General features: G+C 38.2%; 2 protein-coding genes across 8 annotated transcripts in view; one reads left to right on the top strand and one right to left on the bottom strand.

Annotated features, from left to right (window-relative positions):
* MAPK8 (mitogen-activated protein kinase 8) overlaps window positions 1-16,624 on the top strand; it is a 229,284-nt gene that overhangs the window by 151,040 nt on the left and 61,620 nt on the right. The window lies entirely within an intron of this gene.
* Window positions 1-16,624, bottom strand: part of FRMPD2 (FERM and PDZ domain containing 2) — a 66,046-nt gene that overhangs the window by 33,522 nt on the left and 15,900 nt on the right. For all 7 annotated transcript variants that reach the window (XM_074544930.1, XM_074544931.1, XM_074544933.1 and 4 more), the window contains 13 exons: window positions 14,988-15,119; window positions 12,559-12,643; window positions 10,416-10,566; window positions 8,723-8,794; window positions 7,876-8,050; window positions 6,909-7,059; window positions 6,674-6,812; window positions 5,650-5,802; window positions 4,134-4,319; window positions 3,095-3,251; window positions 2,058-2,268; window positions 1,119-1,222; window positions 29-127 (listed from right to left, as the gene is read on the bottom strand). In XM_074544930.1, coding sequence (XP_074401031.1) covers window positions 29-127; window positions 1,119-1,222; window positions 2,058-2,268; window positions 3,095-3,251; window positions 4,134-4,319; window positions 5,650-5,802; window positions 6,674-6,812; window positions 6,909-7,059; window positions 7,876-8,050; window positions 8,723-8,794; window positions 10,416-10,566; window positions 12,559-12,643; window positions 14,988-15,119 — 1,815 coding nt within the window. The remainder of the gene's footprint in view (window positions 1-28; window positions 128-1,118; window positions 1,223-2,057; window positions 2,269-3,094; window positions 3,252-4,133; window positions 4,320-5,649; window positions 5,803-6,673; window positions 6,813-6,908; window positions 7,060-7,875; window positions 8,051-8,722; window positions 8,795-10,415; window positions 10,567-12,558; window positions 12,644-14,987; window positions 15,120-16,624) is intronic.

Here is a 16,624-nt window from a genome sequence, read left to right on the forward strand (position 1 = left end):
AACTGTAACATTTATGTTCCTTACTTACCAAATCCATTCTTAGGGTCACGTTTTAGTCTGACACATATGATTTCTCTTTCTAGACCACTTAGCAAAACTTCCTTTTGGGTGGCTGGTGATCCAGGTGCTGCAGAAACAAAACAGCTAGAATAAATGTAGATTAATGCTAGGAATACAGCATGCTGGGAATATTCACGTACTATGCAAAACTAAGGCTTCAAAATTAATATATGTTTTATCCTTGACCTCAACATTACTGTTACTTTGAATCAATATAATTCTGGAAGAAAGCTCAAACAAGTGTTCAGAAGTTTTCATTCTTTCTAAAAAACTCTTTACAGAGCTGTGCGACCTTGTCCTACAATGTTCCTTTCTGGGACAATATATGTTTTTCTGCAGTGTTTTTATTAAGACTAGAATATTTAAAGAGTCAAGCATGTAGTGCCCATTGAAACTGAGGGTGATTTGGACACAAAATCTCCTGTGGGCTCTAGCTTTAGGCCCCATGGGACCTGAAGGTGCAATCCAACCAACACTGATTGCAACGGTGACTACTTAACATTGGGCAATTGCCACAGTGTGTCTATAGTAGTGTTCTAATTTTTAAATAGACTAACCAGATAAGCATAACTTCATGTTCCATAGATTGGCTCCCCATGTGCATGCAGTCTGGCTTCTGATAGAAAATTAGATATTCAGTCCTTAGTATCATGCAAGTGCAAGAGCAGAGTAAAGACCTGGAGCCTTTATCCAGGTCCATGCTGTCCCATGCATTATTTATTGAGTTGTAGATCTCAGTTTTGAACCAAACAATGACCTCTGAGCACAGGGATATTGTCCCATGCAAGATTCTCTGGGTATACTGAACTACATCTCTGTAGAGCGTTAGGCACCATTATAGAATCATTTTACCACCAAGTCCTTTACCACTGAACCTGATGCAAAGTGGGGCTTAAGGGGAAGAAAACAGCTTGTCTTGCTAAACTCTGGACTAATTTCCAGGACTAGAAGGAAAAAAAGATAGTCTTTAATCTGTAAGTAAAATACATGTTGGTCTCCTTCTATTGAAACAATAAACATGGAAGGGTACTGTCTCTCTTTATGATTAATATACTTACCACTAATGGTGTTCTGAGTTGAATGGATAGAGAGAAAATCATAACTCCTTTGCTTTCCATTCAAATTAATGTGCATTTCTGACTGGGATAGCCCTGATAGAGACCTGCAGGGCAGGAAAGGAAGACTGTTACAATAAAAAATCAGCAGTGGTATTTATCAGAGTTGGGAATGCGCAGGTTTATGGCCTTTCAATGAGTATTCTGATTTCTGGGACATATTTCATTTTAGGGGAGAAGTGGTTTATCCTTGCCAACATTTACTTCCAAATAACAGCTGCCATTAGACTACTCATCATGACTGATTCCTCCTGTGTTTTGCTCTGAGCTGAGTGCAGGTATCAGGAAAACACCGCATAGCTTCCCCATCATTCATTTAGTCCATTTAGACAAACCATGTCTGAAAGTTTTTCTGGTAGTTCATGTTCTCCTCCACTCTATTCTAACTCTTAGTGCTCTAAAAGGCACTAGAATTCATCTTGAGCCTGTGTAGCTATAGTAACCACCTACACAGGTGAATGCACCAAAACAAAGAGGGAGAAGTTCTTGCACTGTTCCCCTATGGATTACACATTTGGACATGGAGGAATCAACTAAGTAATGGTCTCTGCATTCCTGCTCAAAACCAGGTCCTGATGGTTTTTTAATTCTCATGCTGTAATTTCCAGTGAAGATACAGACATTGAAGATTTTACATTTATTCTTCCTCATTTTTATACTTCCTCATAACCCAATTAGTGGTTTATTCTTGAGTCTGGTAAAAATTTAAATGTCACTCTTTTTCAAGTTGTTCTCTCTTAGTCTATTAACTTTGTGCCTGCATTTGCACTACTGCTGGCACCATGGAGCCCCAGACCTTTTGGTGTGACCATAGTAAGAACTTTAAAAAAAATAGTTTATGCCTGAGTCTTACACATGTTGAGAGAGAAAAGACAAACCTACCTGCCAAGATTGCTTTTGTGTCTAGTCCTATTGTTGGTTTCCACACTGAGGTTATCACAAGATTTGCTCATCATCCCAGCAGAAAGGTTTTCCAGGTTTGCTCCATAGAGCACATTCTCTGAGCGAGACAGTCTCTGAATAAGGGCAAGGTGTTCACGCTGAGCTGCATATGCAGAATTCGATTTGTCTATTTCCACAAATTTACTGTCCTCTAAATGAGAAGCAAGAGAAGGGAAGCAAAGATAAATCCACTGATATTATTGCATTTTTTAAGCTTAAAGGAAATTTAAATTAAATCTTTTGAATATGCCAGGAAAAAATTACAGCTATATTGGTTCTTTTATCCTTTATATTACAGATATATTTGTTCTTTTATCCTTAAGGATACCTAGGCCTTGGGGTGAGTAGAAGGAGTTTTCTTTCATAAAAAGTACATGCTGCATTTAGGTTTAATTTCTGTGAATTATACTACAAATGCATTTTCCACAAAGACAGGTGAAATGTACAATCCTATATAATTTAAACCTGAATATTTCTGTGAAGTGTATTTTGTAAATGATTGGTGTATAAGAAACATCTGTCTTTCAGAGTCTGAATTATCCAGGTTGGTAGTTTCTCATCCTTCACAGGCCTTTCACTCCAGCATATTTATATCTGGGAAGACAGGAGTTCTAGGAACATGTGCTCTCCAAAGTTCAGAGAGACACCAAGGAACTGAGTCATTTGCACAAGTGAAGTCAAATGGGGACCATCTTGGTGGTAACACTTGCTGTCCAGTTTTCTACCTTTCTGTGAAATCTACTACTTGCTTAATGATGCTTGGGCTCTGCTATATAAAAATCTGGCCTCTCAAAAGATTTCATTTTTCTGAAACAAGGTGGTGCTGAAGAAGATATTAATTTATTTAGGTTCTCATTGGGTAGGCTCGAGAGGGGACTTGGAGGATGGAGCGACAGCAAGAAATTGGAGACACATTGAAAAATAAAACAAAAACTCGGCTTGATACAGACTAGCATAAACATAAGCTTAAAATATACCTGATGAGGTTTGACGAAGTTGCCTAGAATTCATCTGTGCATTGAATTTGTGCTGGGCAGAGCAGAGGTCCAGTAGGTATTTACATGTCTTTGCTGTATCAGTAATGAAGGTGTGTTTCTTACCACTGAAACTGCTTTCAATCATGAATTTTTTTCTCTGAAGAGGAAAAAAAAAGCACAGGTTGCTGTATATATGTCATTATATTGAGGCACTGACAGTTCATTTATATCTTGTTGGTTGGTTCAGTTGTATTTATGCCTGACTGCATCCCTTTTGTTCTCAGTAAAGGCCTGTTGTAAATTCAGCACTTGTAAGCCAGGTGTCTGTCATTGGGATCAGAACTCTTCTATGTCAAAATTCAAGATCCTTAGGACATTGAATGCAGTGATAGCAGGTTGCTAAAACTGCAAAATTTGGCCCTACAGATGTTACAATTATTAAACAAATTTAATATGAAAAGGAACATATCTTCAAGGGGGAGAAGGACCATTTTTGGAGAGCAAACAAACTGGGAAATGTGTGATCCAGTTTGACACCTAAACTGTACAACAGTACATTGATATACCTCTAATGTCAAAATTCCATTTAGAAATGAGTCACAGTCTTATCACCAATACTAATTTGTTAACAGTCTTCAATATACTAAGAGATGAGGGTGGGAATAATGAGATCTGGAAAGTGGAAGACATCATCCCATGACCTGATGTAGACAGAAAAACAGAAGAAAAGAGCAGTAAAGACAAGAGAGGAATGGATATGAAACACACTGTGGAGAGATTTGGCATAGTCTCTGTAATAGTCAGCACCAGATTATTCAGTTTTATGGCAATTTGTCTTTGGCCTTGGCATAAATACTGCAGAACTATACTTCACAAAGAACTCAGTATGTTCATATGCACATCCAGATCCAGCTTTGATTTTAAACTCTTTTCAGAGAGGACTTGCCCATATGGAGTGAATCTAATTCTTGCTCTGAATGCAATTAATTTATCAAAGCAACAGGAAGGCAGTAAAGAGATTAAGTTAGTTCCAACTCACGTGAGCTGAAATTCTCTCTGTTTCACGCCACTGAAATCTTAAACTGGCGATTCTTGTGTGATTTTTGTTCTCATAGACGATGATGCCTTTGGCACAGATTCCCAGGATGATGTCCCCTTCTGTCCCTTTCTTCTCTTGGGACACACGATAGAATAACACTCCATATTCAGGAAGCTGCTGAGTCACCTTTAGAGAAAAAGTGCTTTTACCATGCCTTACTCAGAAAGATTCATGGGAAGAAAGGTAGATAGAGGAGAAAATGCTTCTGAGTGTCTGAGGAGCCAGTGTCTGCCCCTGCCATCTAACCATGTAGGGGATATTCTGAGAAACTCACCTAGATGTTCTGGGTGTTCATGCTTGTCTTTCTACCTCCTGTACTTGGCCACAAAAGTGTTAAAATGTGACTCAGACATATTACAGAACTATGGAATATGACTGGGATTTACTGTCTGATCTGCAGACCAATGTGAGTTTATCCTAAAACCCTACATTTTCTTTCTGGGAAGCTAATGTAGAATCCTCAAATGACTTTTCAATTGTGAACAGAGATTTTCAGTGACCAAAATAAAACACTTTAAGAAGATCTGTTTTCTCAGAAAGTAACCAAAGTACAAATGTTCAGGTCCTGAAAACTGGGGCATCTATAATCACTAGCTGAATCTGGGTTTTAATTTTTAATCCCTTTCATATTTGGAATTTACATGTTCTTGCCATGGGGTCTTTCTCACTTTCTATGATGAGTTGGCTCCTTCTACAGATTTATTCATTGAAACAGATACTAACAAAGCTGCTTTTTCTTCATGGGATTTGCCACACATGATGGGACTGTCATTAAGGCTAAGCTTCAATCTATTTCTTCAATTGCACTGACAGTGTTAGATGAGGAACTAATATAATTAAATAGCAACTAAACTAAGATGATGCTATAAATACCAGCATGGGGCACTGCAGCAAAATGACTACTGGTATTTATCCATTATCTAATCCTTGATATTTTTCATTTGATGGAATGCAAAGAGGTTTGGGGAGAAAGAGAAATTAGCAGGAAAAAAGTGAAATCCCACATCATCATGACACTTTAGAGCCCTAGAGAAATAGTCAAGTGAGAAAATACTTCAGATAATTCCTTCCTCACTTCCAGGGCTCACAGATACTTTTAAACAAACAATTGCTACATGTTTAGGAAGTGGCTGAACAGCTGCTGTAATTTCAGAAGTCAAAAAAGTGCTTATTCTCATGTTTTATAATCTTCTGGAGCCCAGACATGTTGGTAACATGCCAAAAATTTACATCAAACCTTAGAATGCTGCAAATACACCAAAACGTGCTATAAAAACTCTCAGTGATAAGTGACAGTATCTACAGCAGAATGAAATTCTGAGTTTTTTGTTGACTATTCAAATTTTTTTCACCATATCTAAAATCCAGTGTGTCAGGCAAGAAGAAAATAGACAACGTTAAATAGAGAGGGGCTTTCTGCCTCAAAATTAATAGTGTTTGGGGTATGGCAAGTTACCTTTAAAAACTCCAGTTCTGCTTCATCCTCAAATAGGGAGCGATTCATGCGATGTAATTTAGCAAGCTCTCGCTGTACGTATGCCAGGGTCATTTTCTCTATTCGACTGGCTGGGACGTAGTCTTCAACACGAAAATAGCTCTTCCCATGCATCTGGGGGGCAAAAAAATTGAAAAAAAACAGAGAGACAGGAGCCTTTTGTTCTTTCTTGACTTTTCTTATTCGTTGCATTTCATTTCCAGGGTGACCCATATGCAGAAGTTGCCTTGCTACCATTTCCCAAAGGAAAGTGGGAACAGCACATAGTGCCCTGACAGCCAAATTGCCTCTTGCCCCTGTGCTCAGGCAGCTGCTCAAACTTCTTTGGGCAGAGGGGGGAAAGGAGCTGGGCCTGCAGGTGTGTCCTGCTCTTAGTGCTAACAGCTACAGCTGCATCAGTACAACCTACAGTGGGGACCCCTTGCCATGGTGGATCTGACCACTCAGAGTTCAATCAACAGAGCTATCCTGATTTACATAGCTGAAGAAATGGAAGCCAACATAAATGGGTGTTTTCTTTACACTTGAAACTGAAATAGTTCAGATATGCAATCAGAGACCTCCCTGTCTTTGCAGCTTGTGGATCTGAGCCTACACATAAGATAGCTGTGAATTCTGAAGGGTGCCTTTGCTTTTGTCTTCCTTATTTACTAACCTCTTTAAGCCCCTCTGCACATCTAAGCTGGCCCTGTGTTGGAAACTTTCTACAGATTTTCTGGAGTTTCTAGGATATATTATCAATTATGAAGGGCCTAGACTCTCTCATCATTCTGCCATATTTCCTGGTAAATTCACCTGGCTCATTACTACTCTATAATCAGGAATATTTTAATAATTTTTATAATTGAGTCTGAAGGACTTATCTGGAGGACTTAACTGAAGTTCTCTGCTATTCACATTTCTTCTTTAAACTCTATGTCACAAACAAAAGCTGCAAAAGTTGTAGAGAGAGACCTCTGAGATATACTGTATTATTTCTGCACACCTCAGAAGCATAATTGCCAAGCTCTGCCTGTAAAGCCAAAGCGCCGAGTTTCAGGGCAGTCTCATCACTGCAATATAATCGCTCCTCCAAAATATCTTTACGAAGCTGCAGGTAAAACTGATGCCTTGTCAAGCCATGCCTGGAATAGAAAAGGATTTAGGAACTCAGGAGGAGCTTTGGATAGTATCCCTAAATGCTACTGGTTTTTCTTCAGTCAGCAGAATTTTGCACTTACTGAATAACATTAAAGTGGTTGACAAAGAATTTTATCCTTATAAAGAGAGTGAAATTAATGATGGACATTTTCTTCTTGGGTTGGTCATTCCAGCCATCTGGGGCCACTTTGTAGAGTTTGGTGTCCTCATCCAAAAAGAAGAATTCTTTACCTGAAATGAGAATTTTGGGCTCTGTGATAAACCTGGATATACTTCAGCAGCTTAGTTCTGCTGTCTTCATAGAGTGCATCACTAGCAATAAAAAATAAAATGGATTTGGGATGTCAGCTGAGATTTACTTTTCTGTGTCATGATTTAACTTATTCCTCATTTGATGTAGAACTTAGGACAGTATGTAATTTTGGACTACAAATGTTAGATGCTGGATTAGTACGGTATCTGAGAAATCACTCAAGGATTCATGGGGCTTGCATTCTTCCCACCACTCAGGTTCTTCACCCCTTTGTAATCCTCATGCCCTACACACAAGGTGTGCTCTTTCCCAGTGTCTCCGCTGTGCCTGCCATCAGAAGGGGACTGGGGAGAGTGGGTCTGGTAGATAACACAGCTGAGCCTGTATCCCACTTATATCTAGGAATAAGCACAGGCAGCCTTTCCCAGTGCAATGCTTCCTGGAATTTCTGCTGGAGCTGCATGGCTCAGTGTTATTTGAGTGCAAGGCTGGGACACAGCCATTTCTGCCTGGGAGTATCAACCTGTAAATGTTTTATGGCTGTGCTGATGCACAGTCCTAGGGCAGACAGGCTTTACATCAGTGCAGTGCAGTTCAATGCAACATACCTTACTTCTGCACAAGCTTTGTATCTGCTTCTACCTAAGGATCTTAAAGGATCTTTGAATGAATTCTTGATGAATGATTCTTTGATGAATTCTTGAATGATTCTTTGATGAATTCTTAGTGGAATTCATTGATAAAGTAACTACAGAGGCACTGAGGGACAGAGCTGTACTTAACTGTCTCATTACCTTTCAGGTAAGCCAAGCCAAAGTAGAAATGTTCCACCAAGTTTGCATATGCCACCACAGTGTTGAAAACATCTCTTGCCTTGGTCTTGATGTCACATTGCACCTCAAGGCACTGCCCATTGAGTAGAATCACATTGAGATCCCTTTGGGACAAATAGGATTTCCCTTTTTTAGTCTAAGAACATGCAAGAAAGAATGAAGAATGAGTGCCAAGTACAAGCAGTGCAAGTTCCACAGCATTTTATTACTGAGGCTCACAAGTAGCCTGTCTCTATGCAATCTGATGGAATTGGGCACCACATCATGCTATTCTCTGTCTCCCTCTCATAAATTAATATCACAAACCTTTCTAATTTTCTTAAAACCCAAAGAATCACAACAAAACAGCTGACCATACTCAAATTCTCCAGTCACCAGGGTTATTCTAGATTTGGGGCTAATTCCAAATTTGCTTTGCTCTCATTTTTACTGCTGTCTCTGTCAACTTTCTATCTTATCTTGATGAAAAGTAAAGCATGTGCTTGCAAGCTGGAGAAGTTCCATACATTGGAACTAGATGTCATATTGCAGATTTGCTGTACAGTCTTTGTCTCATAGCTCTAGGGCTAAAGTGAGCATTCTTAGCCGAGAAGGATAAATTAAGCTTTTTTTGCACCAACAGAAATAACTAAAAAGCACTAATAATTAAAGCACATCCTTTCAAGTCTCAATACCTCCGCAGGAACTACAGCTAATTTTGAGAGGAGGACATGGAGAAAATGCTGGCTTGAGGCTCAGGTGCTACTTACAAAGAACCCTGACTAAAATGTCACTGGATTAGTTCTAGATTCTTAATGTTCATTCTTACCACAATTGATCCAGGCAGCTGTAAGGTCACTGGTGGCTCACTAGACAAAATAACAAATTCTGGACCTGAAAACTGCAAGGAGGCAATTTAGAAATTTAGTGAGTCTTCTTAATGGAATTAAGATCTTGAACACAAGTATCAATAAACCCCATTTCTATTGTTCTATATTCTGGACCTAATTGACTTCAGTGTCTAATAAGGTGCAGATGCTGACTGATGCCTTCTCACTGTTTGGGGTCCCTCCTGTGTGGACTCTCCAGGGTCTAAGTAGAGGTAAGCTCATGCTGAGACCTTTTCTTCTGTAAAGGCACTTAATCAAGATCCATTTCCTTTGCAAGGCACCTATTTTCATGACACTTATACAAACTTAATTTATTCTGAGACCTTTTCTCATTTGATTCCCAAATTCTCTGAGGACAGTCACAGACATGTAAACACATACATACACACTGCTGTGATTAAATAAACCCAGCTTCCCTGTGAACTAAACTGGAATGCAGAGCTGCTTTCTTCCCCATAATAAGGACTGACTGATGGTTCTTATTAGTAGACATTGTATTCTTTTGTTTTAATTTCAAAAAACTTCAACAGTTTTAAGGTCTTTTTTTCTTGCTGAGTATCCACCTCAACTAATTTTATATATTGAGTTTTCATCAGATCTATGCTTTTAGATCTCTTAAGCAGACACAAATAATTAAATGTCTTCAAGTAATAAGATGTGAATCCTTCCAGCTGTTCCCACGACTTAGTAACTTGACCCATTTAGATACTTTAAAAAAATAGTTTAATAATACTATGGTCCTACCAACAGACAATGCAGTTTTGTATCACATTAAAGAGGGACTAGCTCTATGTTTTAACAGTTGCTGAACTCCTGTGAAAGGCTGTTATATTCCCCACAAAAACCATAATAAGGAAATTTAAAACAAAATTTATATGAGAAAAGATAATTTTCCAAAGTATTTAACTGAAGCTCTTGACCAAATTTTTGTCACTGGTCACTATTGAGGTTCTGAACTGGGAGGAGATGAAAGGGCTCATCAGCCTGAAACCTGTCCCTTCTTGTTCCACAGCAGAAAACTCCATATGAAGGATCATGGTGGAGTTTTCTGTGATTCAGTTATTTCTGAATTTTTGCAATCTGGAAAAGATTGCAAAACAACATACCATATAAAGAAACATTATCCTTTCCATTTAACAGAGTCCTACCACAACTTATCAAGTAGAAATAGTCAATTAGGAGAACTACTGTCTGGGCACATTCACTGCCAGCCTATGCTTTCTGTCCAGACATGCACTGTAAAAAAATTTTAAGGCCTTTCAGCATCATTGGCTGGCAGACATTTGGGTAAAGTGCCTCGGTAAATTTTTTTGCTGTTCTGAAGCTGCTGTGAAAGTGGTTGGTGAAAACAGTCCATATGGTGTTTGATGCTGGCAGAAATCATATGTAGGTCAGAGAGGGTTCAATTATGAGCTTTTGCATAGTCCTTATGGACAATTGCTTTCACTGCCTTCAGTTCTGACAGCACAACTGGATTATGCCTAATTTGGAGTCTGTCAATTTAGAATACTCATCTAATAAGATAAGTCAGTAGTTATTATGCACATCACTGTCAAACAAAAATTAGATGAGAGGCTTCTCTTTAGTGATATTTACATTTTGAAATCAGCTTATATGTTTTTCATCATTCACCTTTTCCTTCCTGTGGAAGAAGCATTTCTGTGATGCAGCAGCTGCTGAGTAGTCCTTTGTGGACACGGAGAAGGTGGAGCCCAAGCTCAGCAGGTTCTGTCGGCCGTTCCTCTGAGTTCCAGCCGGGATTTCTTCTACAGCGCTCACCGACCTCCAAGGGAAATGCATAGTGAGGAAAATATAACACATGCAGTCAACACAACAGCGACCTGGGGACAGAGAGCTTAAGGTACAGTAACTACTGGAATACTATGAAGTCCAGGGCAATGTCTGCTATAAGCTCCCTAATGTTTCTTTAGAGAAAAATAGAAATAATTTAACAGGAATAATATTACTGGTGCCCTTTATACATAAATCGTAACTCTGCTTTGATTCAATAGAGTCAGGTTTGTTTCTTTTCTTCATTTGGTGAGCCAGATCCAGCTGGTTTAACTTTGGTGAAGCCAACAGGCAAAGACTGTAGCCCCATTCCCTTCTGTGAATTCTACAGGATGAAGCAAATTCCTATTTATTATTTTCTCCAGAAAAAAGCTTCAGAAAGCCTTAACATTTGTTGTTACATTATTCAGAATTTTCCAAGAATGGGAATTAAATTATTTGAATACTAATTCTTTAGGATAAATTAACGTCCTAGGGAACAGAGGGAATTTTCAATTTAATTAAGAAAAAGGTGTGTGAAATCTCAGATCAGAAAGCTGTCTTTGTACTATAGTTTTAATGTAGAAAGTAATGATGTTTTCCATGTGAGTATATATAGATGCTGGTGAACACATGTATAAATATGTGTGTGTGTGTGTAGTTAGACAAGTAGACAGAAACTTCTTTCTTGACAAAAGCAGCCACTATCATGCAATCTCTTGTTGCATTTTTACAGGTCTACTGGGGTATCTCATATTGCCCAGATTATCATGGCTGATTTATCAGGAAGTTCAAACTGTTTACTTGGGACACATTTAATTGGGAGTTGATCTAAATTGAGCATTTCCTGTGGGACAGAATTACTCGTGTTAAAAGAAGAAACTCCTGTTTAACTGGGTCAGGAACCCAATTTAAATGGGATGTCTGTAGGGATTACATGGTGCTTAACTGTGGGATTCTGGTCTTTGTGGTGCCTAGAGGCTGACAGTACTTACATTTCTTCCTTTGGAAGCAGCCATGACTATAGCTGCACTGTGCTAACACCAGTCTAGAAAACTCTTGTTTGGCAGCAGTGGAGTTTCCCTGGCTTTTGAAAAGGAGTTAACATCAGCTGTACAATCCTCAGTTTTCTTTGCCAATGTCTACAGGGCTGCTGTCCATGCCATGGCTCAAATGAGGCTAATCCTCATGACGGAGCAGAGGTCTTTACTGCTGGTGACCCTGGGTTACCTGCAACTTACCAGTACAGTGGTGGTGCAGGGCTGGGTGTGACTGACATAAGTGAGAAAAATCAGTATAAGCACTGAAGTGGAAATGCAAATGAAAATTATACATTACGTACATGGTCTGACATAACCACTCCAGAACACTTAAGGTGTGACAGTGCTTTAATGTGACAGCAAGGCAAGACCACATCCAAAATCTGAATGTGGACAAATAAGGACTCTGACAGAATGACTTGACACGAAAAGTGATGACTATTCATACCTTCTAAAGATATTTTTCCCTTAATAAACTATATAATTAGTAAGGTTAGAAAAGACCTCTAAGATCATCAAATCCATCCTTTCACAGTCTCTGTGGAGCAGCTTCCCATCTGTTTCAGTCACAGAGGGAGGGATAGTGCTGCTTCCCTGCCTGGTGCAGACACAGCTGAGGCAGCTGTTCTGGGGGGCCTGTGGCATCTGGCAGGACGCAGTGGTGCAGAGTAAATGTGGAAATCCTGAATTTGTTTGGTATGGATTGTGCAGGGCCCAAGTTCCAGTCACTGGAGCTTTTGGACTGTTCCACTTGGAACCAAACCAAGTATAGGTGAATATTATTTATTTATTCTACATAATAGAATAATATGTATTTATTAGTTACTCTATATAAATAGTATCTATAAGCAAAACAGTCTCAAATGCAATTCAGGCCTTTTCTGATACTGTCATTGCCACACTAGTTCCTGGCTCCACTTGCTTATAAAACAGCTTCCATCTTGTAGAATCTGAATTGAGCTTACCTGTTTATGAAGAGCTTGTAGCTGCTTTCTGTCCTTGATCCACTAAGTGTGGTGTCACATGATCTGTGTGTCTCTGGAACTCTTCCTTCAATAAATAAAGGAAATTTCAATATTCAAGCAACAATAGCAGCACTCAGCATCAGATGTTGGGACAATTACAACAGGGAAGAAATTTAGACTGGCAGCTTCCTCTCTTGTGTCTGTGCTTGGACATGATAAATGGCTATTTAATAGGATTAGTGAATTCTATACCAGCAGTATTCCCAGTTCCCTAGTTATTGTTACTTCCTCTTCATAATCCTTTATGTGAATGTAATTTGGAAAACAGCTGTATAGGTACAATGGCTGTCATTTCCATCTCTATGGGGGTAATTTGTGAATCAGCTTTTTCTCTTCAAAAATTATGCCCAATTTTTGTTATTCTATTTTCAGGCATAAAATGGGCAGAAAAAGACATGAAACTTCTCTGGCTTAATCAGAGTAGAATATGAAATCAATGAAATGAGAATGATCGTGTCTATTCCTCTGGTTTCTTTCTATGTTAAATATATTGTGAATGTTTTTACAACTTAAAAACATAGTAGAAGCAGTGGATGGTTTGTAGGTCCTTAGCAAATAAGGATTGCATTGTTTTTCACCTTCAGCATCTCTGTTGCTACGGAGTGAACAGGTGTGCTTTGTCCAAATACATGAAGGTTGAGATTTAGAGGGAGAACCAGAGAGGGTTATTCAAGCGGTAGTTCTATGAATGTTTCCTGTATCAGCAGAGATGTTTGAAATCTTTAGGGAAGGATGAGAAGGTTAAATTTTTGTTCACTTGGATCATTTCATTGATCTTATTTGAAGAATTGCATATCAAACTATTACATAAGTAGCATGATACAGGTTGTAAGATAAGCTGTGTGGAAGCTTATCATGGAAGGGTAATAATTTTGATAAAACATTCATGCACTACACCCTGAGACTTCACTCTGAATTCCAACATGAAAACGTGACACTGAATTCTAGTGTACCAACCAACCAACTGCAATTTTGAAACTTAGAAAATCTACAGTCTCATTGCTAAAATAAGCATAAACATGTGGGGATTTTTCAAGCTGCAGATGGTAGTGACAAAATGTGAGATTTGAGATAAGCTAGTTACCAAAGTTAAGTTCAATCCTGAAGCATGCTTTTTAATGAGAAAACCTCACGAAATTCTCTGCTTGCACTGTGGTCTTAATATAATTGCATAAATATATTTTGACAAGACCATAAAATTCCCCTTAGTCTTTCTATATCAAGTGTTATAGCAGTGGGACAACTTGGCTACTTTTAGTGGCCAGACTGCCATGCTTTGATCACAAATCCAAGACACACCTGACATTAAATTAACATGTATTCTTCAAAGAAGTTGATGCTATAGATTTACTTTATGTTAAAGGAGCTCCTAATGTACAGTCTTGATAGAGATATTCATCTCCTTTGATAATGGTGCTCTAGGTAATATTTCTTTTCATAGAAGAATGCTTTTTTAAAAATATATTATGTCATGAAAGAATGCCTGTGACAAACAAGCTCTCACATTCTGTGTTTACTCATGTATTTTTAGAATCCTGTCTTAAAAAATCCTGAGTATGCACAGGTACCAGTGTTTCAGTGGAGACTGAGATATGCACAAAGTCACTGGAATGAACCTTTGTTAAGTTTATGACCAAAATGTCTTTTAAACTGCTTACAAAACAGATTTCTATTCTGACTTTACCTTCCCTGTGTGTGACTGTGTGTGTGACTCATGCATATGTGTCACTCATGGAGCAGCTGAAGTCTCAGATTTTTATTGCTGCTGGTATTGATTGCAATTCTGGAGCTTCAGAAAAGCACCTTGCAGGAGGAGAGCATTAACAGGAGTAACCTCACTTTCCTCATCCTTGGGCTGAGGGCTTAGGGCTTAGGCTTATGATGTGTTTTTTCCCCAGGATGTGCCTAATTTCTCTCTGAATTATGTCCTCATAGAACATTCACTCTTAGGTATTATTTATAGATTCAACTGATTTTGGAGTTGGCATCTTGACATTGCCCACCACATTGCATTTGAGGGGTAGTTCCACTTTTTCTGTGTCAAGACCCCATGTGCCAAAAACATAATGTCAAACTTTGTGACCTGCTGAGCAGCTTTACCTGGCAAAGGGGGCATGAAGCAAGAAAGAGCTGATGGGGTTACATGGTAACCAGGGAATATATAGCTTTACTGTCGGACACAATTGAAAAAGAATCTAATATAAAAGTGTCTTTCTTCTCTACAATTTAGCACAAATATACCTCCCAAGTCACATAACCACAAGTTGCATAGGAATATCTGTCACCTAGTATGTGGTCAGTCCCACACTTCAGGGGACAAAAGAGATAAATACATAATTCACAAACATAATCTTTTTTAAGAATCTTACCTCTCCGGTGTCCTCGGTTAGACAGTATCAAAGATGTACTTTCAGAAATACTATTAGAGTCACTATAATCCACAGACAGTTGTCTGTAATCTTCTGTTGACTGACTATAGTTCATTAATCTGGGCCCTTTGTCTGGAAACAGGAAGCAAATGTGGTGAATCATATACTTTGATTATAAGTCATTGTATTTGCATGTTAATGTAAATAACATTTGGATGGGCTAATTTTTATATAGTCCTCATCCTTCTGTATTCTAACCCTGACTCAAATTCCTTAAAGACTGAGGAAAGCTTGGGAACTTAATTCTATTACTTTCATAATCTTATTCTGACGAAAATTTGCTTTCATATTTCTCAACTATTCCATATAAAACAAATTTAATACATTAATTCTGTTCTATATATTTAACTGAAAGGTTGCAAAGTGCAGATAACCTGCAAAGTTCTTATTCCTTGTACTCTGAGGTCCAAAACCTTGAGCTATAGCTTCTTCTTTCTGTGTGCTGGTTGGACAATGTCCAAACAGAATCCACTACCAGAGTCAAATGCAGAAATTCCATTAAATGGGTCATCCTAATTCATTAGTATGTACATATTTTTCTTGCACAACGATTTTACTTTGTTTTCATTCTCTCTTGTCCTTTTACAGAATCTCTGAAACATAATTTTTAATTTAAAAAAAGGAAGAAATGGAATGCTGTCTTGCAAACTGCAGCTCACACATTTTCAATATAATTGACACTCTAATTCACTGAAGTCCTTTGGCAAGTGTAAGTCAAGTGACCTGAGTCACGGACAAACACAGAGATCTCATCAGATGCATTATCCCTAGAACCAGTGTAAGAAAACTGGCAGGAATTTGTGGCTAATATGAGGTTGAAAATGGGGCCATCCCTTTTGGCAGCAGAAGAATTTCTATTTACTTTTGCAAGTGTGAATCTATAAGCTCAGTTCTTCAGTGAGTGAACCAATATGCCTTGGGGAGTAGTTTTTCTGTATGTTTCCAAAAGAATCCCCTTTTCTTATAAGCAATAATACCTAATAAAATGTTCCAGATATATTTAAGTCTGTGTTTGGTTCTGGCTGATTTCACGGAGCATATGTGTGATTTACTGAATAGGAATTGTATTGTTCATATGCCTAATGCTGAGCATATTAAAAGAAAATCCTGTGTAGCTTGGGCCAGCTTTCCCCTTGCTCCAAAATCAGAGATCTCTGTCAAAGTGAACAGTACAGTGTGGACACTAGAAAAAAAGACAGAATTACTTACAGAGTTATAGAATTACTCTGAGAGAGAATAAATCTTGATCTTAGTCAAATTAAATAAAAAATTGGTATATACTGTTTTATATATATAGTGAGCAGGATTTGGCCTTGTCTTGAAATCACTCCAGCAATTCATGTATGAATTAATAAAACATCTTTTGAATAGAAAATTAAACTAAAATCAAAAAAAGAAACCACAAATCTTTGCTTGAATAATCAAATAAGAAAGATGAATATATATTCCTTAATGGCAGGAAGATAATCTCACAGAACCTCACCTTCAAAAATACATTGGCATATGCAAAGTACAAAAGCAGTTTTGAAAGTAGAGGAGTTTTATATGCACAGATTTTATGCAAAGTGCTTTAAGAG

This window comes from Zonotrichia albicollis, chromosome 7 (assembly GCF_047830755.1).
Source record: "Zonotrichia albicollis isolate bZonAlb1 chromosome 7, bZonAlb1.hap1, whole genome shotgun sequence".
In the NCBI taxonomy this organism is placed as follows: Eukaryota; Metazoa; Chordata; class Aves; order Passeriformes; family Passerellidae; genus Zonotrichia; species Zonotrichia albicollis.